Source organism: Chiloscyllium plagiosum, chromosome 26, assembly GCF_004010195.1.
Source record: "Chiloscyllium plagiosum isolate BGI_BamShark_2017 chromosome 26, ASM401019v2, whole genome shotgun sequence".
NCBI classification, from domain to species: Eukaryota; Metazoa; Chordata; class Chondrichthyes; order Orectolobiformes; family Hemiscylliidae; genus Chiloscyllium; species Chiloscyllium plagiosum.
The window spans coordinates 16,048,589-16,075,267 of NC_057735.1; the positions used below are offsets into that span (position 1 = coordinate 16,048,589).

The following is a 26,679-nucleotide window of genomic DNA, read 5'->3' on the forward strand; positions in this document are numbered from 1 at the left end:
GGAAAATGCTAGAACCCAGGCTATCCAGCTGAAGATACTTCATAGGGCCCATATAGCACCGGTTCGAAAGGCAAAATTTAAGGCAGGAGCATCTCCAATGTGTCCTAAATGCAAAATAGAGGTGGGCACTCTTGTACATTGCTTATGGACCTGTCATAAGATCCGTAGACATTGGACTAAAGTAGCAAGTATAAAATATGGCAGCCTTTTTTGAATTACATAAATACAGATATTTTGGCTATCCTAACAAGGGCTTTTATTTAATTGAGATTACAAACCTGGCTGGTCCGGGGCCCCTCGGGGGAGGAATCCCGCACGAATACGGGTTTTATTATATCTGATGCTAACACATCCCGAGCATGTAAGAGACTTAAATATACACTCTGGTTAGTTGTAGGTTAGATTAGTAGATAGTTGAGTTTTGTTTGTTTTTTATTTTCTTTTTTTTTCGGGTTTTTTTTGTTGTTTTGTTTTTTTTTGTTAAATTTTGGCTATTGTATATTTGAGCTAATTGTATATCAATGTTTATATCTGAGAGTTTTGTTTATTTTTGTAAACTTGTAAAAATGTTAAATTTCTAATAAAAATATCTATTAAAAAAAAAGAGGCACAATCTTCCGGCAAGGACAGACTCCTGCTGATAACTGCTGTTGCTATTGGAAAATAAACCATCGATGCCGCATATGAGATATCTGAAGTTTCAAAGTAAGTACAACTTATAGAATGGTTCAAGCTTACAATCTTTGGGAAAAAGCATTTATAAAGCATGTTGTAACTGAATTAGTTGAAGTTTAATGAGACATGGGAAGAACAATCAAAGCTTTTTAAGAATGTGAGCTTTGAAAATGTTGAGACAGAAGTTGTCCCATGTACAATCATGACATAGACTGTCTTTTTAAATCATTTTTTTTCTTCTTCCCTAACATTCCTGACTATTTATTCAATGTTGAGTTCAAGCAACAAGTCTGTTTTAATGACATTTCCTACACTACAGGCTAAAAGCAATACAAGTGAAATATCCTTATATAGATTGAATTTTCATTGTAAAAGGGGATATGGGCTCAGCTGCAGGGTGCTGAAGTTAAAACATTTAAAAGTACCAGCAGCCTGGGAACACGACATAATCCTGCCCAATTCCAGATTTTACCTTGGAACAAAACTTCCCTTCTGTCCCTCATTATTTCCAATTTGACCTCCAGCTAATTTTCAGAGAACTGGAAGGATTACCCTTTGCAAAGTCTTTCTGCCAATTTTTTTCTCCTTTCTGCCTTCAGCAGCAGTGCTGACTAATTTCAATCCGACTCCTGGACTGGGGCTATTTAAATCAAATCCCTTTCTTCAGCAGAGTAGATGTCATCATCATCACTGCACTCTGTTATTGAGTGGAAACATGTCAGTGGTAAGCTCATAGTGTGGCAGTGTGAAAATGAGACAACAACGTTTCGAGAGGAACTAATAGATTCTCAAAAAAATTTCCTGTTGCAAGAAGGTCTTTTCTCAATAACATTTTCCCCAAGGCAATGAGAAAAATGATACAATATCCTGTCCACTACAGGAAATAAAATTTGTCATTTTTAATTTTGTTCTTTATTCTTTCTGCTTAGTTCCACAGTTTACGATCATACAATCCCTACAATGGAGAAAGTGGCCATTTGAACCGGCAAGTCTGCACTGACCCTCCAAAGAACATCCTACCCACCACCCCACATTTCCAATGAATAATCCAGTGAACCTGCACATCCCTGGACACTACGGCACAATTTAGCATTGCCAATCCACCCAGTCTGCACATGTTTGAACTTTTACAGACATCTGATTTCACTGTAACTGTAGGTGTGATTCCAAGAGCTCCAATGAATGAAGCAGTATGAGATCCTCCTTTGGAGATTGAGGCTGCTTGATGTTTCCTATTGTCTGAGACACAGTTCTCCTACAAAATGAAGACCGCCACCTGATGCTGAGCTGAGGAATAAAGAATCACCATCATTAAGAATTGCCTTAGCTCCAATAATCAAAGAATAGAATGTAAACCAGGACCATTACCCAGGCATCAATACTTTACTATTAGAACCATTGGCTGAGTAATACTCATAAATATTATTGTATTTAACTATCCAAAATAATTTTGAGTTATCATGCTTCAAGTCATGTCATTTTTAAACAGATATTTAGACTTCATCTCTGTCATGGCATATGAGTATCATAGCTCCCTGGAGAGAGTAACTGGACACAACAGCCCTCTGTATCATGGCTCTACTGACCGAGGCCAATTTATTTACTATAATGCCTTAAGTATTTCTGTAAACAGGATAGCCAAATTTGGTTATATTATTTACCACTGTAATATTTGACAAAAATTAACACATTTGTGTTGATTGAATCTCAGTAAAGCTAACAAGCCAAACTATCTTGCAAAATTTCACCATGAACTACTGGAAAGAAAACGGTGCCCCATCAGAGAAGCTGATTGTTGGATTCCCAACATATGGACGTACCTTCACCCTAAGCACCTCACAAACAGGTGTTGGTGCTCCAGCGTCAGGTCCTGGTCAAGCTGGAACATTCACCAGGAAAGCTGGTTTCTGGTCCTTCTATGAGGTAATTAGAGTGAAAATGATATCAATTTATCACAGAGTAAACTCTTCAAAATTATATCACCATTCAAACTAATAAACAATAGTTGTCACATTTCTGGACTCCCTATGTCATTTCAATTGTGTTTTCATGTTGCACAGAAGACATGTATCTTGAGGATGAGTCATTAACTACCATGAGAAACTGCAGATGCTGGAGATCAGAGCTGAAAATGTGTTGCTGGAAAAGAGCAGCAGGTCAGGCAGCATCCAAGGAGCCCTGAAGAAGGGCTCATGCCCGAAACGTCGATTCTCCTGCCCCTTGGATGCTGCCTGACCTGCTGCTCTTTTCCAGCAACACATTTTCAGCTCATTAACTACCATACCTGTATAAGCACCTCTCTCTATATATATAGGTACATATACAGGTATAATACTTACTTAACAGTTCTTATTCAAGAAACATGTGTCAAAGAACAAAAACACTTTACAGCCAAGGAACAGGCCCTTTGGCCCTCCAAGCCTGACCCATCCAAATCCACTGTCTATACCTATTGTTCAATTTCTAAGCATCTGTATCCCTCTACTCCCCACCTACTCATGCATCTGTCCAGATGCACCTTAAATGAATCTACCACGTCTGCCTCTGCTACCTCTGCTGGCAAGGCGTTCCATGCACCTACCACCCTCAGTGTAAAGTACTTGCCATGTATATCTCCCTTAAACTTTTCACCTCTCACCTTGAACATGTGACCTCTCGTTATTGAATGCCTCACCCTGGGAAAAAGCTTATCTCTATCTACCCTGTCTGTACGCTTCATAGTTAAAAATCACACAACACCAGGTTATAGTCCAACAGGTTAATTGGAAGCACTAGCTTTCAGAGCACAGCTCCTTCATTAGGTAGTTCATCAGGTGGATTATAACCTGGTGTTGTGTGATTTTTACCTTTGTACACCCCAGCATCAGCACCAGGATCTCCAAATCATGTACGCGTGAGCACTCATTATTGAATCCTTCACCCTGGAAAAGCTTATCTATACCCTTCATGATTTTGTAGACCTCAATCAGGTCCCCCCTCAATCTTCTTTTTTATAATGAAAACAATCCTAACCTACTCAACCTCTATTCAGAGTTAGCACCTTCCATACCAGGCAACATCCTCGTAAACCTTCTCTGCACCCTCTCCAAAGCGTCCACACCTTTTGGTAATGTGATGACCAGAACTGTACACTGTATTCTAAATGCGGTCAAACCAAAGTCTTGTACAATTTTAACATGCCCTGCCAGCTCTTATACTCAATACCCCATCCAATGAAGGCAAGCATACCATTTGCCTTCTTGACCACTCTATCCACCTGTATCGCCGCCTTCAGGGTACAATGGACTTGAACTCCCAGATCTCTCTGCTCATCAACTTTTCCCAAGGCTCTTCCATTTACAGTATAGTTGGTTCTAGAATTAGACTTCCAAAAATGCATCACCTCACATTTGCCTGGATTGAACTCCATCTGCCACTTCTCCACACAACTCTCCAGTCTGTTGATATTCTCCTGTATTCTTTGACAGTCTCCTATGCTTTCTGCTACTGCACCAATCTTTGTGTCATCTGCAAACTTACTGATCAGACCAACAATGCCCTCTTCCAAATCATTTATGTATACTACAAACAACAGTGGCCCCAGCACTGATCCCTGAGAAACACCACTGGTCACCTTTCTCCATTTTGAGAAACCCCCTTCAACTACTACTGTCTCCTGTTGCTCAACCAGTTCTTTATCCACCGAGTTAGAAAGTCCTGCATACCATGTGACTTCACTTTCTCCATTAGTTTACCATGGGGAACCTTATCAGATGCCTTACTAAATTCCATGTATATGATATCTACATCCTTCCTTCATCTATCAATGTCTCACAAATTTGATTGAGTTTTTTGAAGAATTAACAAAGAGGATTGATGAGGGCAGAGGAGTAGATGTGATTTATATGGACTTCAGTAAGGCATTCAACAAGATTCCCCAGGGGAGACTGATTAGCAAGGTTAGATCTCACGGAATACAGGGAGAACTGGCCATTTGGATACAGAGCTGGAAATGTGTTGCTGGAAAAGCGCAGCAGGTCAGGCAGCATCCAGGGAACAGGAGAATCGACGTTTCGGGCATAAGCCCTTCTTCAGGGCTCCTGAAGAAGGGCTTATGCCCGAAACGTCGATTCTCCTGTTCCCTGGATGCTGCCTGACCTGCTGCGCTTTTCCAGCAACACATTTCCAGCTCTGATCTCCAGCATCTGCAGACCTCACTTTCTCCTCCATTTGGATACAGAACTGGCTCAAAGGTAGAAGACGGGGGGGTGATGGTGGAAGGTTATTTTTCAGACTGGAGGCCTGTGACCCGTAGAGTGCCACAAGGATCGGTGTTGGGTCCTCTACTTTTTGTCATTTATATCAGTGAGCTGGATGCAAGCATAAGAGGTATGGTTAGTAAGTTTGCAGATGACACCAAAATTGGAGGTGCAGTGGACAGCAAAGAGGATTACCTGAGATTACAACAGGATCTTGATCAGATAGGCTAATGGGCAAAGTGGCAGATGGAGTTTAATTCAGATAAATGCAAGGTGCTGCATTTTGGGAAAGCAAATCTTAGCAGGACTTATACACTTAATAGTAAGGTCCTAGTGAGTGTTGCTGAATAAAGGGATCTTGGAGTGCAGGTTCATAGCTCCTTGAAAGTAGAGTTGCAGGTAGATAGGATAGTGAAGAAGGCGTTTGGTATGCTTATGTCTATTGGTCAGACTATTGAGTACAGGTATTGGGAGGTCATGTTGCAGCTGTACAGGTCATTGGTTAGGCCACTGTTGGAATATTGCATGCAATTCTGGTCTCCTTCCTATCAGAAAGATGTTGTGAAACTTGAAAGGATTCAGAAAAGATTTACAAGGATGTTGCCAGGTTTGGAGTTTGAGCTACAGGGAGAGGCTTAACAAGCTAGGGCTGTTTTCTCTGGAGCATTGGAGGCTGAGGGGTGACCTTATTGAGGTTTACAAAATTATAAGGAGCATGGATAGGATAAATAGCCAAAGTCTTTTCCCTGGGGTCAGGGAGTCCAGAACTAGAGGGCATAGGTTTAGGGTGAGAAGGGAAAGATATAAAAGAAACCTGAGGGGCAACCTTTTCACAGAGAGGGTGGTACGTGTATGGAATGTGCTGCCAGATGACGCGGTGTAAGCTGGTACAATTTCAACATTTAAAAGGCATTTGGATGGGTATAAGAATAGGAAGGATTTGGAGTGATATGGGCCAGATGCTGGCAGGTGGGACTAGATTGGATTGGGATATCTGGTCGGCATGGACGGGTTGGACTGAAGGGTTTGTTTCCAAGCTGTACATCTTTATTACTTTATGACTCTGTCGTCACTTGCTCAAAGAACTCTATTAAGTTAGTAAGGCACAATCTACCCTGCACAAAACCATGTTGCCTACCACTGATAAGTCCATTCTTTTCTAAATATAAATAGATTTTATCCATCAGTACCTGCTCCAGCAACTTTCCCACCACTGACATCAGGCTGACTGGTCTGTAGTTAACTGGAATATTCCTATTACACTTCTTGTACAGGGGCACAACATGAGCAACCCTCCAGTCCTGTGTTTAAGGATGCTACAAAGATATCTGTCAGGGCCCCAGCTATTTCCTCTCTCGCCTTCCTCAGCAACCTGGGATAGATCCCATCCGATCCTAGGGATTTGTCCACCTTAATATCCTTTAGCCTACCCAACACATCTTCCCTCCTTATGTCAACGTGATCCAGAGTAAACAAACTTCCATCTCTAATCTCTGTCCAGTATGAAAACACAACTGAAATGTGTTATCTATTGTTTATTAGGTAAATCCTTAAGAAAGATTCGTTGTGATGATAATCTGCCCTTCCTTTGTGATTAGTCCTGACTGTTAGCATTTAAAGGATTTTACCACACCCATTAAATAGTCAATTTTACTTTAAAATGTATGTTTTTAGAAAGTATATTTCTTTCCTATTAACATTTCACATTTTTTCTCTCACAGTTAAACATACTTTGTGAAGTCTATACTGAATTGTTTGCACCTGTATTTATTTATAGATCATTTCCGAATGAAGTCTATTTTACAAGTTAAGAGTTAAATAAATCCTGAAAATAACTTGAAAGGAGACTACGAAGAAACAGGATAAATTTGCCTGATATTTCAACAATATTTATTTATTTTGATTGACAGATCTGCGCATTTTTGAGAAGTGCTACTATTAATTTTATTGAAGACCAAAAAGTTCCGTACGCAGTCAAGGGTGACCAATGGGTTGGATATGATGATTACCAGAGCTTTACAACCAAAGTAGGGGCTTTGAATTTTTCTTCATAAGTTTATACAGAACCATGGGTATTCTATTTACAATCTTTTAATCTACACTTGTTAAAATAAGATAAGTTTATTAAAAGAAGCAAATCACTGGAGCTCTTTTCAACTATCAGCTCAGAAACTAAGTTAGAAAATTCAATTTTTATCAAAATTGGTTTACATCATTGACAAAATAGACAACAAAGATAAATGGTCCTTCGCTGTCTTTGAAGTAGAAAGATTTTAGTATTGTTTGGGAAAATAAATTATCCAGTGATTACTGGGTCAAGACTTAAATCTCTGTAATTTTACAGATTTTACTGTGTATGAAATTAATTCCATCAGGTTGTTGTGATGGTATTATTTAAACATGGTCTAATTATGAACATGTGACAGTTGGTCTTAAACTGATGTAATTTACAATTGATGATTTGCTCTGAGCAAGACAAGAGAGAAAAATTTAATTTAAAAGTTATAATACCAAATGGCACATAGACAGAAACAGGGAATCACAGAGCATCAACATTACGAGTTAGGATATGAGGAATTGGTAACTCCTGGAGTTATACATATTCATTTCATTTCATGTAATGCATCCCACACTCTATGTGATGAGATGGGCTTGTTCTGTGTGTCATAATCTGTGATGAATCTACTCTATATTTTGGATTGGACACATAAATAGATTTTGCATTATAATAAACTTTGTGCATCAGAATATCATATCGCATGACTGCCAAATCACTGAATACCCGGTATATGTAAGTAGATTCTGTAACTGAGATCAAGCACAATGAATCAAATTGTCCAACTGGATGAAGCATAGACAGGAGTTATGCATTGGGACGATAGGCAAGTATGTCACAATTAAGCCCGCAGGAGTTACGCAGAAAGTTCAAACTTCTGTCTGGCAATTATTCAAAGTCTGGAAATACCTGATAAGGTTGCAAAATCTGAGTTAGAATGAGAAATATTGGAGCATTATAACTTATTAACATTCATAGATGACCAGGGAAAATTAGAGGGATGGAAATCTGTTGTAAATGCTGGGTAACCTTTGAACAATAGATCATCACCCTTGGCTCAAATCTATCACTGACATTCCCTGTTGCTAACTACCTATCAAGACCCATTAAAACTCAAACAATGACCCCACCCCATGTCCAAACCCTGCATCTCCGCCAACCCAGCTCCCAGAGGAAACTGAAGTAAGGGCTGTTGATCAGTGCCTCCCAACTCATTTCCATTGCAATTCATTTGTTCTTCTGCATATTCCTTGGAGTTATTAAACAAGAATATAAAAGTCAATGAATGTACAATACTTTGGAGAAGTAAAGGACTAATGTACTCAATGAAATTCTAACATGAATCAAACAAATATACCTTTGAATTGTATCTTTCATGTTGTGTTTCCCTGTAGATTCATTGACTGAAGGCTCACAGTTTTGGAGGTGCCATGGTATGGGCTTTGGCTCTGGATAATTTTTCTGGAAATACATGCAGCCAAGGAGTTTACCCTTTGATCAATACTTTGAAGTCCCTCCTTAGCATTCAAATTCCTGGTAAATTATTACACGTCACACTAAAATTGAACTGCATTCTGTTGCAGCAGTGAATAATATGTTGACAACTTATTCTCCAAAATTTCACTTCCTCTTACCTTGCTTATGCCTTCATTTTCTATTTGCACACAGATGTTCAGGTCTATAAAGGAAGCTGTCTCCATAAGTTTCTTACACTGTAATCACACATTCATATCAATAGTGTAGTTGAGGTGCCTCAGTACTGCATCTGATTATCCCTGACACAATAACTCAGCTCCTGATAAATTATTTTAATTATTCATATGCAATGCAATGAGAGAATGAGGCATACTGTGGTAAACAGTGTAGTTGTACATAAGTAATGGCAATGTCAAACTCTCAAAATCTGTAGAGATATAAAACCTACAATTCTTGGTTTAAATGATCTTGTAAGAATGTATTTATAGCTCATAAGCAAAACTTTTCAAACTTATTTTCCAGTCGTTTCCCATTGCTTTGACCCATCCATGTTCTGAAGTCTCCTTTAGGCCTATGTGTGCTAACAGATATTCTCCACTTTTCCAGTGTATGTCTCTGCTTTACTCCTTCCTCTGGACCATGGAATATTATTTTAAAAGCGTTAGCCGTATACTTTGATGCTCTATTTTCTAACACTCTTATCGTACCATTGTCCCTACAAATCTTCATCAAATTATCCCTCACTGTCCACAGCTTCAGTCACCTCCCTAGTTTTGTTGCTACTTTGCTCCATATGGCTTTATATCTCAGTGCAACTCTCAAGGTGCTAGGCAAAGTCAGGTGTTGTGAAGAAGCTCTTTCCAACATTAGGCATCAATTGCATAAATACATAAAGCTCATTTAACCTGTTGTTGCAATGAAATACCTGAAATTATCAAGGGATGAACAAAATCTTAATGATTTGGATTCAAGTAATTTGGTTAAAATGCAATTTCTTTGGTTCGCAGATGGTGGTTCAATAACACATAACTCAACTTCATCTGAATCCACTCTTCTCAAGCCATCTGTTCCAAACGTACCTACACTGACTGACACTCATACAAGTACAAACAGCTGGTGCCATGGCAAACTTCCAGGGTTGTATGCTGATCCAAACAATCATCAAAAATTTTACAACTGTGGCATTGGACAAACCTTTCATCAGTCTTGTCCTGAAAAGTTGATCTTTAATCTAAATTGTAAATGTTGCTATTATCCTTAATTAATAAAATGTTGGTGAATATATTTGTTGGTGACAAATGCCATCAAAGTATGAATGAAATCTCAAAGTACGTAACAACAACATGAATTTGATGATGTGCAGTTTTGTCATTATATTTACCAGAATTGTATTTCTCTATTTTCATTTTACTAACCAGATTGTTGAGTTTTGCTTGCTTATTTTTGAGGAAAGATGCTTTAAACTAAAAATGATATAGAGAATCACACAAAGGCTATTTATTGACCATTTGTCAAGATGACCATGTACAATGTAGTGACAGGAGACCCTGAGAATGATTGTGTTAATTTTGCAATTGACACTGGATGTAGTAAATAATGACCAACCTCAATTCATTAAAGTTGGCTTCTTTTTCCTGTATTCTTTTGCTTTACCTGCTTTTTTACCCTTTTGATGCACAAAATAAAGCAGTTAGAAAGTAATTTTAAAAAGAGTATTGTCTGAATATTTCTGCTAAATTATTTCACTATTGTAATTCTTTTTGTCTCTTAGTCGCTTGCTCCTATAAAGAAAGGTCCAAAGTTTCAAAAAGTAACCCTTAAAGCATCAGCCGTTTGTGATGATGCTGCTGCTTTAATAAAGTTATGCTGTCCTTGGCTTTTTTTTTCAGACAGGTCATAAAAGCAGCGATTCTGAAAGGTCTGGCTTACATGGGTTTTAGCGCCAATTTGATTATAGCTAACAGATACTGCCTCAGAAAAAGGCTTTCAAGTTAAAAAAATCACTTGAACAATGAAAGGCCAGTCTCCCAGCTCATCTACCTCTGGTTTGGTTTGGTTTGGTTTTAGCAGTCTGGCTGTTCACTGAAAACAGTCAATGAATGTGAAGCTTCAGCACCCACAAAAGCACGTCCATGCTGATCCCCCCCTCTCTCAGACATCTCTCCTGTATGGCAAAAGTGAGGACTGCAGATGCTGGAGTGTGGTGCTGGAAAAGCATAGCAGGTCAGGCAGCATTCAAGGAGCAAGAGCTTCTTCTCCTTGGATGCTGCCTGACCTGCTGTGTTTTTCCAGCAAGTGACTCAATGATTTTGAATCTGGATGGAAAAAAGAACAAATAAAGAGTATTGGTACATCGTACATTGAAAAATACTTCAAAGACTGACATAGGAATTATTTCAGACCTGATAAGGAATGTGGTGGAACAGAAGGAATTTCCAGCTCCTAAGCTGAGGCACATTGCATCGCAGATTAGTGGTGCCAAGGCTGAGCTTTGCCGGTGAATGAACAGACATTGGCATCAAAACCAAAAATACTTGGTACAGAGGGGAAACTCGAAAGAGCACTTTATTTGACTGAAAGGGTGACAATTTTGTTTTTGAAGTTGCAGATCAGACTGTGGATCGCTACAAATATCATGTTGCATGGCTCCAAAGAAAATGGAACCAACGAAGCAAAGAAATAAAATTTCATTATCTGGTGGTGAAAAACTGTGAACTCAGATTTTAAAGCAGATAAGCATTGGCAACTTTAAGAAGTGAGTTATTCTGGTCTAACATGGAAGTATTTTTGAGATATTTTATCACAACCATAAAAGATGAAAAATCCTCACTTCCAGCAGCCAGAACACAGGAATCTTTGATTAAAACCAGAATGAATGGAAAAAAACCTCCAGAGCAGCAGAAAAACATGGGATAATGGCCAATGCTGTCCATTTTTTTCCCTGTCGGCTATACTAACTGGTGTGCTATTTTTTCCTGGGCTTTTATCTTACAGATTTTCTACATCTGTATTAGTTCACCTGCCCTTGGAGAACACATGATGCTTTAGTTGTCTTTGCACAAGCCAAGTTATACTTCCACTTACAGCTTCCTGTGCTGTTGTGGTCACTGAACGCAATAATGGCTTTTTTTTAGCACATTATTTAGCACAGACCATGTGCATACACCCTCCCCACTGCACATGTTCCTTGACATATTATTGGGATGAGTTTGCAGGGGTAATAAATTTCCAGGCAACAGCAGAGCTCGAGCACAAGGCAATTTATTCCTGCATTTACTGGCACAATGCAGGGAGAGGACAAAGACTACCCCGAATCTGACCTCGAGTTGACGGTCCAATTATTTCCTTAATCTTCAGCTCAGATCGAAACAAAAGTCAATGATGGTCTAATTTTAAATACAGGTAAATGGCCTTTTATGCATTTTTCTTGCAGCATTAATATGGCAGTACATACTTCCTCCCCCTGTAGACAATTGGTTAATGAGTGCTGGGTTGTTCAACTATGATTGGGTTTCCAGTACATCACGCTATTAGTAATCGCTTGTTGCTGTGATCTGAATGGACACTTTTTGGTGTGTGTGAAACCAAACTCTCCATGGTCACTTGTGACCTTTTAACTCTCAGCTATGACATCTGTGTCTGCTATTTTGCACAAGACTGTAACAGAGTCTTCTTTGAGATTTCCCAATATTCCAAATACCTTAACCATAAGAGATAGGGAAACCTCTCTCTACTTTTCATGATTAGTTTTTAAACCGTGCTTTCTAATGTTTTGTTTCGTGATTTTTATATATTGTGTGTGTATGTGTTAAATCTATAATGTGTTTGGATGCTATATCTACAACTTACTTGAAGAATCTTAATTAAAGCATGCTTGTACGATTATAACTGATTGATCAGAAAAAACTTGAGAAATAACTAATTGGTATGAAAAGTTCTTATCTCTAGAATAGCAAAGGATGTTGCATATCTGGTCTTATTTAAACAAAATGCAGTTGTTTAAGTGAGAACAGAAGCCTTTCCCACACTCTCTAATTCCTGTTAAGCATACTGCAAAGCCTGTTGGGCCTTTTGTCTGCCATTTTGCTGTACTGTCATGAGCAGCCCTAACTGTCCCCCTATTGGCCCATGACCAGGTAATGGCCATAGGGACACTACTTAAATTATGAAGATATTCATTTGTTCGTTTGTATCTTTCTCACTTCCCTCATGGGAAGAAATATTCTACGTTTGTCATGTGGTCTTCTTTCATTTCTCCCATCAATTCTTTCATGGCTACAGGAGTGTTAGCACTAAATAATAATTTATTCAAATATAAACAAAGTTAATATTCTATTGCTTGATGATTTCTTGCGCTTCTTTGGTAGGCTTCATCCAGTCTTCTCCCTTAATGACAGTGGGATTCACTTGTTCTTGTTGCTCGTTCTTTCATATACACAGGAATGTGGAGGTGGCAGTTGAACTGTTCTTGTCTTCAATAGCTGCTGTAAACAATATTTTAACATTGTGACAGCATAGTAAACAATAACGATAATAACAACCAACATCACTATTCCCTGGGCAAGGATGTTCGAAAGGGATCCCAGCCATCCTGTGATTTAAAACTGCGAGTTGTTTAAGCTTGACCACTTCATTATGAACATGATCAACCAAATCAATCAATTCCTCAGAGTTGTCATTCTTTGACAATAAGTGCACCTTGCCTCTTTTTTCTGATAGTAGTCAATCAATGGCCATCATATTCTGTAATGCTGTGGTTCGGATGGCGATCATTTCAACATTAATCTCATTAAGGGCCTGAGAGGTGGCATTTGCTACCTGTTCTAGGATGGCTGCCATGTTGATAGTTTTTCTGGTTAGCTTGGCTACACCTGGGTAACAAGACAGCAAAGAATCTGTATGTTTCTGTAATGGCACATTTATGCTGGTTCAGTGATCCCTCCAAGAGGGATGACATATGGCATATGAATGGCACCATGTAACCTAGGTAACATCACCCTGTCCAAGAAGACAGTAGCCATGCCTCTGCTTTATGTCCACACACAAAGTATGTGCCATTGTACAGGATAAAGTGAATTATATATTCAGAAAACCTGATATAATTATAAGTTCCTGCTGATGTGAAGTTGGTAAAATTAAGTTTAGATGTAGGGAAAATGACCATTAAAATATTGAAGGCAACTACTCTGCTCTGCAGACCAACCCCCTGGCTCGGCTCTAATAAGGCAAATAGAAGCAACTGGTCTTTCTCCCCTTGATGTCTTGGTAATGGTAACAAATGGTGGTGCATGGAAAGCATTGAACTGAAGTGGCTAACAGCATTAAAAAGTAGAAAAGCTGTGGCCTGCTGACTACCACTTAACTAGGCACCATTAATGTCCATCCAATATATCCCGGTCTCTGCAGAAGATTTGTCAGCCATGCGAACCCCAGTCATTACAATTCATTTTGGTGAGTAATCAATTCTGCCACTTCATCCAATCATTTTGGGTGATATCCTTGATTAGTGCTTTGTTTTTTTTTCAAACACTGTCTGCAAGATTGATCTATCAGGACTCCAGCAATTCTTACCATCTCCATCCTTATCTGCCAGTTCTTGATTCCCTCTTGTTTATAATCAACTGGGAGAAAGTGAGGACTGCAGATGCTGGAGATCAGTCGAAAAGGGTGTCGCTGGAAAAGCACAGCTGGTCAGGCAGCTTTGAAGGAGCGAGCAGGAGCGTCGACATTCCTGATGAAAGGCTTATGCTCGAAACGCCGACTCTCCTGCTCCTCGGATACTGCCTAACCGGCTGTGCTTTTCCCTACTGTTCATGTTTGAGACCATACTCCTCTGCATATGTATTAGCACATTCCTTGGTTTTGAGACAATTTGAGGAGGAAGAGATAAGTTTGTTTTTGATTTTCAAATAATTTTAACTGTGATCAATTCTTTTGCCATGCTCTAAGACACAAATTCAAAATCAACATTTCTTAGCAGGTTTTATCTTTGCAGCACCATAACCTACCTTAAACTGACATCATTTTAACCAGACATATTCCAAACTCATTATGGGCACACACACTGCAATTTCAAATCATCATACATTCCTAAAATACAAGTTAAACCCAAAGTATCCCCAAATGTCGAGCTCCAGAGAACAAAGTCACACAAATTATACAAGACAACATATAACAACCAGCAAAGATGCATTCAAACAAGACCACGAAGAGTTAGCAATCTCCTCAGAAATTAGTGTCTCTGTCTCTCTCTCGCTCGCAGTTTCCAACAGCCTGAACACTGCCTGTCTCTCAAGACTCTCTCCTCTGGAATGAAAAAGCTAACAGTCACCTGATGCCAATATTTCTTCAACATATTGATACTCAACAATAAACTCTTTTTCTGGAGATTTGGACAGGCAACCAAATAATTTACTTCAACACATCATCCCCTGGTTGAAATGGAACGGATGTAACAGGTCAACCTTTGATCTGAACATATCACCTTCTTTGGGGGAGATTACATATGGCCTGCAAGAGCAGAAACCGTGTGTGGCTTCATTAACCAGGACTTAAAACTCCACTATCTTGACAGCAGGTTCAAATTTAAATATTACACTAGTGGACCTCACACTGCTCCCTACTGGTTCCCTAGTTCCAGGCAACAATCTGGTATACCTCTTCTGTATCCTCTCCAAAGCATCCACATCCTTCTTGAAGTGTGGTGGCCAAAACCATATGCAATATTCCAAGTGTGGCCTAACTAAAGTTCTATAAAGTTGCAGCATAACTTGTCGACCGTTATACTCAATGTCCCTTTCAATGAAGGCAAGCATACCATAGGCCTTTTTGACTGCCTTAGCTACCTGTGCTGCCACCTTCAGTGATCTGTGGAGCTGCACACCCAGATCCCTCTGCATATCAAAACTTCGAACAGTTCTGCCATTCACTCTATAGTAAGATGTACTGCTTCATAAAGAATTACATTGAACCTTGAAGTCACAAAGCATTCTCTAGAAACAGAAAAGGACATTGAGCAGCAATAGGAGAAAGTCTGGTGAGAAGACTGAAACTGAGGACAAAAGGAAATGGTTGCAGAAGTTATTTAAGGGGAATGGAAAGAAAAAGCTAACAGTCTCCTGATGCTAGTGTTTCTTCAACATAGTGATACTCAACAGTCGATTCTTCTTCTGGAGCTGTGGACAGGCAACGAAATAATTTACTTCAACTCTTCATCCCCTAGTTGAAATGGAACAGATGAGCCAGGCCAACATTTTAACAAAGTAATGCTATCCTTTGCTTTTTTCTTCAGACAGATCATAAAACCAGTGATTCTGAAAGGTCTGGCTTACATGGGTTGTAGGGCCAGTTTGATTATACCTAATAGATACTGCCTCAGGCAAGAGACTTTCAAGTTTTTTTTTTAAAAACACATGCACAATGAAAGGGGAGTGGCCAGTTTTCCCAACTCAGCTTATCTCTAATTTGGTTTGGTTTTAGCAGTCTGGCTGTTCACAGAAAACAGTCAGTGGATGTGAAGCTGCTAGCCAAAGAAGCAGATCCATACTGATCCTCCCTTTCTCAGACAACTCTCCTGTATGACCCTATGTTTGGTTTTACCTTTTGTGACAGGACAATTTGAATCTGGATGGAAAAAAAACAAATAAAAGACATTGTGGTCACACCTTACACTGAAAAATACTTCAAAGACTGATATAGGAATTATTTTAGACCTGATAAGGATTGTGGTGGAACAGAAAGAATTTCCAGCTCCTAAACTTAGACACATTGCATCGCAGATTAGTGGTTTGTGGGAGTGGTGCCAAGTCTGAGCTTTTCCAGTGAATGAACAGACATTGGCATCAAAACTAAAAATACTTGGTACAGAGGGGAAACCTGAAAGATCTTGTGTTACAGGGTAGCATCCCTACCTCGAGGCTAGGGAAGTTGGAACCACATGAGGAGCCTCAGTATTTGACTGAAAGGGTGTCAATTTGGCCTGAGGAAATCACCTTCTTTGGGGCCTGCGAGAACAGAAAATATGGGTGACTTTATTCAGCAGGAGTTAAAATTCCACTATCCTGTCAGCAAGTTCAAATTTAGATGTTATGTTAGTGGACCTCACACTTCTCCCCACTGGTTTCTAGTTCTAATACATTTGTGTTCCATGAATTCTCATCATATTAAAACTGGTTACACTTATATTCTACCTTTGTGATTAAGTAAGTGACTGCCAGAATTTAGTGTCACTTACTTCACATTCAGTTAAAGGTGACGTGTATTGGTATTATGCCACTTTGTCTGAAGTCAGTGGTTGAATTACGTGGCTCAAACGTGAGGAGCAGGAGGCTCCTCATGTGGGTCCAACTTCCCTAGCCTAGAGGGATGCTAACCTCTACCACAAGATCTTTCCTGTGAGCATGTCTTCTGGGTCCAATGAGCATATTACACAACTCAGGTTGCACGAATATACCATTGGAGTGAAGTAGCAGTGATATTAAATTCAACATGAATGACACAGATAATTGTTTGTGGAATTTGAAGTGTGGTATGTTAATCACAATGACGGAATCAGAAATTATCTTCCATTTTTGTTTTCTTCTTTATTGCTGGTTTAAAATGGTGGTGCAAGGGAATCATGAGACGAGGGATGATTTTCAGTGGTGAGAGCTCCCATCAGCTGACAACGCAGCAGACATGTGTGGGCTGCAAAAAATCCTCCTGGGTAAACAGGAAACCTCTTAACCAAGACCACAACTTTCCATACAAACATTGGGGTTCATCACCATTATTTGCTGAGGCTTAAAGTACTGGCAAGCCCAGTTGGCAAGCATTAATGGTTGCAGGTAAGTTAAGAACATTGCATTCATAGTGAAAGAAACCATGCAATTCACACTTTATGGAACTTTCTTGCAATGTCCAGTATTGCATTCATCATTTGGTGAGATATGACTGAACTTACAGACTCAACCTGACATGCCAAGCGAAAAATCACTGACAGAGTAACTAGGGGCCAAGCAGCCTGATGACGTAGTTATCAGGGCAAGACTTGAACTTGTAATCTGGTGAAATAGATTGAGAGATATTTGCTTCAATAGTTTAAAATGATATAATAGGTTATTTGTTGATCTGGGAAACTTACATTCTTTGGAGTGGATTTTACATAGCCATCAAGATGATGTTCAGTAGGAAACTGAAGAGTTCTGAATGAACTCAAACTCAAAGTCATAAGCTCTGGTGGACAACACCCATGGACCACAATAACTCAGGCTAATTATGTGATATGGGTTTAGATCAGAGTGGTGCTGGAAAAGGACAGCAGGTCAGGCAGCATCCGAGGAGCAGGAAAATCGACGTTTCGGGCAAAAGCCCTTCATCAGGAATAGAACAGGCTGATTATGTGATATGCTCAGTGGACCCAGAATACATGCTCACAGGAGAGATCTTGTGACTCAAGGTAGTGTCCCCAACTCTAAGCTAGGGAAGCAGAGTTCAAGACCCACTTGGTCTCCAGATGTGCAATAATACTCTGAGCTGGTTGATTGGAAAATATCTATATAACCACAGGAAGTGATGTGATGTCATTTGACCTTGCTATTTTTCACAGCACCATGACAAATGTTAAGATGTTTTAAAAATAAATTCAATGTTTTCCTTACCTCAGCAGACTCTGTAAATGTTCGTCAGCACCACAACAGGACCAAGTATGTTACACAATCAACCAAACTTGACCTGATTCAAATGCTTTTGGCCTGGTTACCATTGTAATAGCGTGCCCACATCAGTGTATTTTTTTCTTTTAGCATTAGATCCAATTTGCTCACAACTTCACAGAATTATATTACTTAAAATGCGAATGTTCTAAAATGCCACACGCTATTCAATTACTGAACAATAGCTTTAACAAAGCAGCCAGGCCTCCCCCTCCTCCATCCCATTCCCCCACCCCACAATAGATGGATGACTCAATAATGACTCTGAATATGACACGTGAAAATGGATCGTTACAAGTTATTTGGAACTTCAGCTGTGAATATACACAACATCTTTTTGACAGTACCTAGAGGAAGGAAAGAAAGTAAGTACCTGAAAGCTTGAACAAAAATCTAAATGCTCAACACTTTAAACAAAATGGTGACGCTGTTCTAGTGGGTCAAAACAACCAGGTCAAAGTTTTCTCAACAATTTAAATCAATGGTTGGTATGCCAAACAATAAAAATGTCACAAAACATGTGACCAACTTCAAAAAGTTTAAAAATGCGGAATGCTCAAAAAGCAACTTATATTTGGTTGAAATAAACCCTGAGTAAAAGCCTTATAACAAAGACATGCACTGCGTTCTGGCAGCTGACCATTTACATTTTTAATATTACGTTGGATCTTAAGATTTTTCTGATATATTTCGAGTTCACACTAGAGATTTTTTGCACGAAACTGCTCCAAGTCAAGATTGACACCAGAAGTAGATCACCCAGATTATAGCAAAAACATTTTCAATACAGTGCATCATCAACCCTAGATGTGCCAGTCATGTCATTGAAAATCCAATCTGCTCAACAAATTCAGACAACTAATAATTTACAATCAAGATGAAGCATGGAGCAAAATCTGTTAATTTCTGCAACAATTAGTCATGGCCTTTACTACATTTCTTATCACAGAGCAGAAGCTCCCCTATATTACCTGTTCACAAAAAAGGAATTATGTTCATAAACTGCCTTTAATATAATGAAATAGCTCAGGGTGTTACAAAGGGCCATTATGAAGTAAAATATGACACTGCATAAGGAGATATAAAGTTAGATATTCAAGTTAGTTGATATAAAGTTAGTTAGATAGCTTTGATCAAAGAGGTGGATGTTAAGGAGTGTCATAAAGGAGGAAAGCAGGATCTTGAGATCAAAGTATAGGGAAGGAATTTCAAAACTTAGAGCGAGAGCAGCTAAAGACACAGTCTCAAATGATGTACCAGTTCAAATTGAGAAGCTCAGGAGGTCAGAATGAAAGGAGTAGTTGATATCCTCGAGGATGGTAGGACTGCATGAAATTTCTGACATTGAGAGGGATATGGCCATGGAGGACACTTAACAGCTAGGAAGAATACTTTACAATCAAGATATTACTTGACCAGGAGACAATGTAGCCCAAAGAGCACAAGAGGAAGAAATGTGAGAGACAAATTAAGAGCAAGTTCAAATAGTGAAGTCTAAAAGTAAAGATAAATGGTTTGCAACTGAAGATAAGCTCAAGCAAAATTGGATAATGTTGCAGGGGCAGAAATGAATTTTCTTAATGACAGCATGTATATGTGGTCAGAAGCTCATCAAATATGACACTAAGGCTGCAAACAGACTGTTGCCATTGACAGAAATGATTTCAGTAGCTGGGAATGGAGTTTGAAATGGGGATCATAATCAATGGTGTCTGTTTTCCATTCACTGAAGCTGATTAGAATTTATCCTTGCTCTGCTATAGGGGGGAAAAAAAGCTAGCTGTTTGGTGAGACCCTTCCTCCAGTAGTTGGCTCTTAACTTCAGTGGACGGCAGAAGTTAATTGGTGAGCACCGGTAAGCTTTCAGCTATTCTAATTCTAATAAATAATTTATAAAGTTACAGGATAGTAGGTCAGCTTGGCCAAATGGAGCGTGTGTACTGCATTTTGTGAAAAGTTCTAGATGCACAATGTAATCCAGACAAACACATCCACAGAAGGTGACGTTGGCTACATGAAGGTGAGCTCCAGGTTTCATAACTGTGCTTCATTAGCTTTTCAGCCAAGTAAAACAGTTGATCACATAAACATTTATTACCACATAGATATAAAATACCATCAAATTCAGTGCATATGGAAAAAGTCACCTACATGCTTTCTTAGGAAACTTAGGCATAAACATATGAACATAAGAAATAGGAGCTGAAATAGACAATTCAGCTCCTGAACCAGTTCCACCATCAATAAGATCTGTTTGCGTTTCGAATTCTACATTCCCAACTATCCCTGATAACTTGTGAGTTTCTGGCCTATCAAGAATCTATCTGCCTCTGTCTTAAAAAACCATTTAATGACCTCGTCTCCACTGCCTTCTGAGGCAGAGTTCCAAAGAAAGACATTTCCCTCATCTCTGTCTGAAAGGATTATTCCTAACTTAGAACTGTGCAGCCTCATTCTAAATTCATCCAAAAGAGAACATCCAAATTACCCTGTCAAGACCATTCAGGATCTTGTACACTTCAATCTAGTCACCCCTTACCCCTCATTACTCCAGTGAAAATACATCTAGCCTGTCCAAACTATCAAAGGACAATAACCATAAGATATAGAAGCAAAATTAGGCCATTCAGCCCATCCAGTCTGCTCTGCTGTTCGGTCATAGCTGATAGGTTTCTCAACCCCATTCTCCTATCTTCTTGTGATCCATCATCCATCTACCAATCAAGAACCTATCTATCCCTGTCTTAAACACACTCAATGATTTGGCGTCCATAGCATTCTAAAACAATGAGTTCCACAGATTAACTACCTTCTCGCTGAAGAAATTTCTCCTCTTCTCATTCTAAAGGGTCATCTCTTCACTCTGAGGCTGTGTCCTCGGGTCCTATCTCTCCTACCAGTAGAAACATCTCCACATCCACACTATTCAAGCCTGTCATATTCTGTAAATTTAAACCAGATCCCCCTTTATCTATCAAGTTCAGACCCAAAGTCCTCAACCATTCCTCATATGACAAGTTCTTCATTGCCAGGATCATTCTTGTAAATCTGCTGTGGACCAGCCACTGCCAGCAGATCCTTCCTTAGATATGGGGTCCAAAACCACTCACAATATTCCAAGGGTGTCTCACCAGAGGTTCTTACAACCTCAGTAGTGCATCTCTGCTTTTGTATTCTAGTCCTCTTGAAATGAAAGCTGACATTGCATTTGCCTTCCTATCCTCATAAAACAGCTCTTTCATTTCAGGTATCAATACAATAAACCACCTCCAACACACTTACAGCCTTCTTTAAATAAGGAACAGCATTTGAGATGTGGTCTGGCAAATAGACAAAGTATAAGATCCTTACTTTTACATTCAATTCCACTTTTAATAAAATATAGCATCCCTACGACTTGACGAGACTTGCAGCTCCATCAGTTTTCCCAGTATCACTTCTTTTGTGATCATAATTATGCTAAGTTAATCTATCTGTTCCACTTCCTGATTTACTGTTATTAAGTGGAATATTGCTTGTATCTTCTATATTGAATGCAGAAGCAAAATATTTGTTCATTGAATCTGCCATTTACTTATTGTTTACAATTAAATCCCCATTCGCCCTGTCCAGAGACCCGAAACTCAGTTTTCTCTTCCTTCTTAAATACCTGTAAAAACTCTTGCTATCCATTTTTCCATTTCTAGCTAGCTTCCTCTCATACTTTAATTTCTTCCTCCTGGTTAATCTTCTAATTATGTTCAGCTGTTCTTTATATTCTGACCAGCCACCCGTTTTGTCACAGTTATATACTTTTCCCTTATGTTTCATGCTTTCCCTAAATTTTTTTAGTTAAGCCTACATGGTAGTTCTCCCTTTAAGACTTTTCATTATAGCAGGAACATATTTACTTTGAATATTCAGAAATATCACTTTAAATTCTGCCATTATGCCTGTATTGATCAATCCCATAGCAGAGTGTGCTAGTTCATTTCATCTAGCTTAGCTTTCATGCACACATAGTTGTCTTTACTTATGTTTAAAATCTGTGTCTTATACGACTTCTTCTTTCTTTCAAGCTGGCTGTAAATTTCAACTGTGTTATGGTTGCTGCTACCTTTACACTCAGGTCATTCATTAATCCTGTTACGTTACACAATAGAGACCCAATTATAACCTGCTCTCTGGTTGATTCCAAAATGTGCTACTCAAAGAAACTATCACAAAAACATTCGACGAACTGCCCAACAAGGGGACTGCTACCAATCTGAATTGACCAGTTACGTGTATTTTAAAGATACGTATGAATATTGATGTCTCTGTCTCTCAAGCACCCGATATTTCGTGGATACTTTGGGTCAGATTGTAATCTCTATTAGGGAGCCTGCATTCCTTCCTTTACTGTTCCATAACTCCATCCAAACTGAGTCTGCCTGCTAATCTCTCCTTAACCAATTTTATGTCTAACTACTGTACAATTGCCATTTTAAGTGCTCTCTCTCCATATTTATCCAGCTTCCTATTTTCCTTGTCATGTACTTCTCAATATTAGGACCTAGTCCCCGTTATCCTGCAGCCATGTCTCCAAATTGTGATCAGATTGTCTTTATTTATTTAACGCAAGGTGAGTTACTAATCAATTTATTTTATTAAGAATGCTACGCACATTCAGATCCAGGCTTCCAAATAAATGCACTCTTAGGCAGCAACAATCACAATATGATTGAAGTTTACATCCAATTGACTGGTATGTCCCTGAATTGTTACATGTTTCATAATGGATTGAAGACAGAAGTACCAATCTTCCAATACAAATCTTACTTAACCAACAGAGGACCTTTTGAAACATTTGCAGTGTAATTAGCATCTTTAATGCAAAAATATTTCTTTAAACCACCATGCCATGCCATTCCATCTTTCTTGTGTAATCTCTCTCAGAACATAAGGATCACATTCCTCCCAGTTTTCTGAAAACATCCCTATTTCATTCCTATTCCACATCATTATCCTACTCCATCCCTATTCACCATGTCATTATTCCATTACTATCCCATTTCCATCCCCAATGACACATTTCCCATGCCAGCCTATCCTTCCTCCCACACTGTCCCCTGTCTGCCATGCTGTCCTCGAAGCATTGCGGATGATACGAAAGTCGGAGGAGTTGTTTACGGATGATACGAAAGTCGGAGGAGTTGTTGACAGTGAGGAAGGATGTGGCAGGTTACAGCGGGATGAAAAGCTGCTGCAGAACTGGGCAGAAAGGTGGCAAATGGAGTTCAATGTAGCTAAGTGTGAGGTGATTCACTTTGGTAAGAGTAACAAAAAGATGGGGTACTGGGCTAATGGTCGGATACTTGGTAGTGTGGATGAGCAGAGGGATCTGTATGGAGTCAGCTATTATGAGGGGGCATAGCTTTAAATTAAGGGGGAGTTGGTATAGGACAGATGTTAGGGGTAGGTTCTTTACTCAGCGAGTCGTGCGTTCATGGAATGCCCTGCCAGTAGCAGTGGTGGACTCTCCCTCTTTATGGGCATTTAAACGGGCATTGGATAGGGATATGGAGGATAGTGGGCTAGTGTAGGTTAGGTGGGCTTGGATCGGCACAACATCGAGGGCCGAAGGGCCTGTACTGCGCTGTATTCTTCTATGTTCTATGTTCTATGAAGCCAAAAATTCCCAATCTCATGCCGCCTTCCTCCTGCCCTCCCATATCATCTTCCTCACTGCATACCTTACCCCTGATGTGAAATATCCCCTCCATTCCTCTCCTCCCTTCCTGATCATGCACTTTATGTTTTAACACAGTGTTGCCACACCACACACACCCTCCACCATCCTTCCCATATTGTTCTATCTGAATTAAATAACTTTCATATTTTAAGATAATGTTCCTGTGTGAATTAATGTTGTATATATGATTTATTCCTCAGGTCCTTTTCAAAATAACGTGCACATACTATCAAAGGCACCACTGAAGGTAAAACCTGTGACTGAACATCTTCAGAGCACTAAGATGGGGAAGGAACTTCTCTCAAGTGGTTAGTATTGTAGATTTTTAATCTTATTTTCATTTTTCAAAACTGAATGAAAGGCAAGTATGGCCAAATAACCAGAGTCGAGAGTGTGGTGCTGGAAAAGCACAGCAGCCCAGGCAGTATCTGAGGAGCAGGAGAATCAATGTTTTGGGCCTAATCCCTTCATCAGGAATGAGGCCATGGGATGTTATGAAACTTGAAAGGGGTCAGAAAAGATTTGCAAGGATGTTGCCAGGGCTGGAGGATTTGAGCTACAGGGAGAGGCTCAATAGACTGGGGTTATTTTCCCGAAAGCGTCGGAAGCTGAGGGTTGACGTTATACAGTTTATAAAATCGTAAGGGGCATGGATAGGGTGATTAGCCAAGGTTTTTTCCCTGGGGTGGGGGAGTCCAAAATTAGAGGGCATAGGTTTAGGGTGAGAGGGGAAAGGTTTAGAAGAGACCTAAGGGATAACATTTTCAAGCAGAGGGTGGTGCATGTATAGAAGAAACTGCCAGAGGAAGTGGTGGAGGCTGGTACAGTTACAACATTTAAAAGGCATCTGGATGGGTATATGAAATAGAAAACATTTAGAGAGATTTGGCCCAAATGCTGTAAAATCAGCCTATGTATATTTAGGATATCTAGTTGGAATGGGCAAGTTGGACCGAAGGGTCTGTTTCCATGTTGTATAACTCTGTGACTCAATCTCTATTTTAAGTGTGTAAGGGTTTAGATGTATATGGGCCAAATGCTGGCAAATGGGATTAGATTAATTTAGAATATCTGGGGGGCGTGGACGAGTTGAACCAAAGGATCTGTTTCTATGCTTTATAACTCTATGACTCCATGACTCTATGACTACCAATCGCATCATTCGTTTGGAGGTCCCATTATGTGCTGGAAGCATGTGTTTTATCACCCTTCAATCATTCTCAGATAATTATTCTTTAATGTTTTGCTTGTTTACATTTTCATAAATCACCAACCTATGTAAAACACACAAGTGATCTACTGCGTTGATCTACTACAGGCCCATAAAAGAAAGACTGCAAAGCTTATCTTTTTATTTCATTTTTTGAAGTTATATTTATACTATTAGTAACTGTAAGGTAATGTAACTTTTTTAAAAATTTCTCTATTTTGTATGTAAGATCTGTACCTAGGTTCCTTAGTACCTAATTTGTACTAAGATGGAAGCATCAGGGTGACATTGTAAGCTTTTCATTGTACTCCTATACTTCTTGAGAATTTGTGACAATGAATCTAATTTTAATTCAGGTCAGTTTACCTGTACAGGGATCAACACCAAAAGCAGGGATAGTAGTTTAGCAAGTATGATAAGCATTTTACATCACAAAATGATCAGATTAATTTATTAATTTCAGTTTGCAACATGTCTTTCAACATCCTGGAGGTATTTACCATGAATGTGAAATGAAATAAAAAAGTATATTTATTTCTATTTTAGTGAGTGTGATCTTCTTTCTGCAAGTATCACTGGGTAAGTCAAACACATTTATAGTTGATATACAGTGGTAAGCTTCACTAGCCCAGGGAACAGTAATGTAGTGATTAATTTATTTCAGTACTAATCCAAATGAACTTGCATTCAAATCCCACCACATCAGTTTGATGATCTGAATTTGGGTCAAACAAATAAGTTAATGAAAGTCAGGAGAGATATATTTAAAGGCTCGATGAATCGATATCACTCGATTTATGCAATTCGCTGAAGTCAAAATTACCTACATATTGGATGAATGAGTTTTACTGATGGCTGGAGCTTCCCCTGACTGTAATGTCTTCCTCAGCAGAATTCAACAGAAATTAGCTTAACCAGTGCAAAAGATTAGGTAATGATAAGTCCAAACTATATTCAGCACAGCTGCAGTTTCACGATGACTTCTGCAAGTTTATATTTTTTTATTTGCTCAATTCTGGTCTAATCAGCAGATTTGTATAGCCCAACATTGTATATTCATAATTGGGGTTGTCTCAAAATTACATTCATGGAGGTTTTGAAAACTTAATATTTTTTGATTGCAAGGACACTTTTGAAAACACCTGAACATAGCTTTTAATTTGGTGAGAAACTGACTACCAAAGCCCTACAGAAGTCGTAAATATGGTTCTGCATATGTCCTCCAGGTCACTTTTAGAGATTTAAAATGCAGCTACTTGAAGGTGACAGCATGACGAAAAGAGCTTTAGTGTGACAAATCTATTTTCACTTCTATTAAACACATCACTTTCAAGTTATCATTCTGAAATATATCAAGCAATACTTTTAAAAGTTATATTTTAAAGCACTTTTCAATTTTACAGGTCTACAAATACTTGGTGTTCAGGAGTACACAAACACATTTTTTTCAGAAATTTGCAGAATAATTCTTTCTGAAAAAGTATTACTTTGTATTCAGTTTCAGACAATGCAGAAACTCTATCTCATGTTTTATTTCTCTCTCCCTGTCAAAGTGCTGTGAGTGACTATACTGGAAATATCATATTCACCGATCAGTTCAATAACCACCCTCAGCAAAT

General features: G+C 39.0%; 1 protein-coding gene and 1 pseudogene across 1 annotated transcript in view; both read left to right on the plus strand.

Moving 5' to 3' along the window:
- Positions 1–574: 574 nt before the first annotated feature.
- On the plus strand, positions 575–10,118 carry LOC122563129 (annotated as a pseudogene).
- A 1,579-nt stretch (positions 10,119–11,697) lies between these two features.
- LOC122562968 (acidic mammalian chitinase-like) overlaps positions 11,698–26,679 on the plus strand; it is a 32,576-nt gene continuing 17,594 nt past the window's right edge. Inside the window, exons 1-4 of the mRNA XM_043716273.1 lie at positions 11,698–11,847; positions 19,901–19,992; positions 24,051–24,158; positions 25,607–25,639. Coding sequence (XP_043572208.1) covers positions 24,134–24,158; positions 25,607–25,639 — 58 coding nt within the window. The 5' untranslated portion in view covers positions 11,698–11,847; positions 19,901–19,992; positions 24,051–24,133. The remainder of the gene's footprint in view (positions 11,848–19,900; positions 19,993–24,050; positions 24,159–25,606; positions 25,640–26,679) is intronic.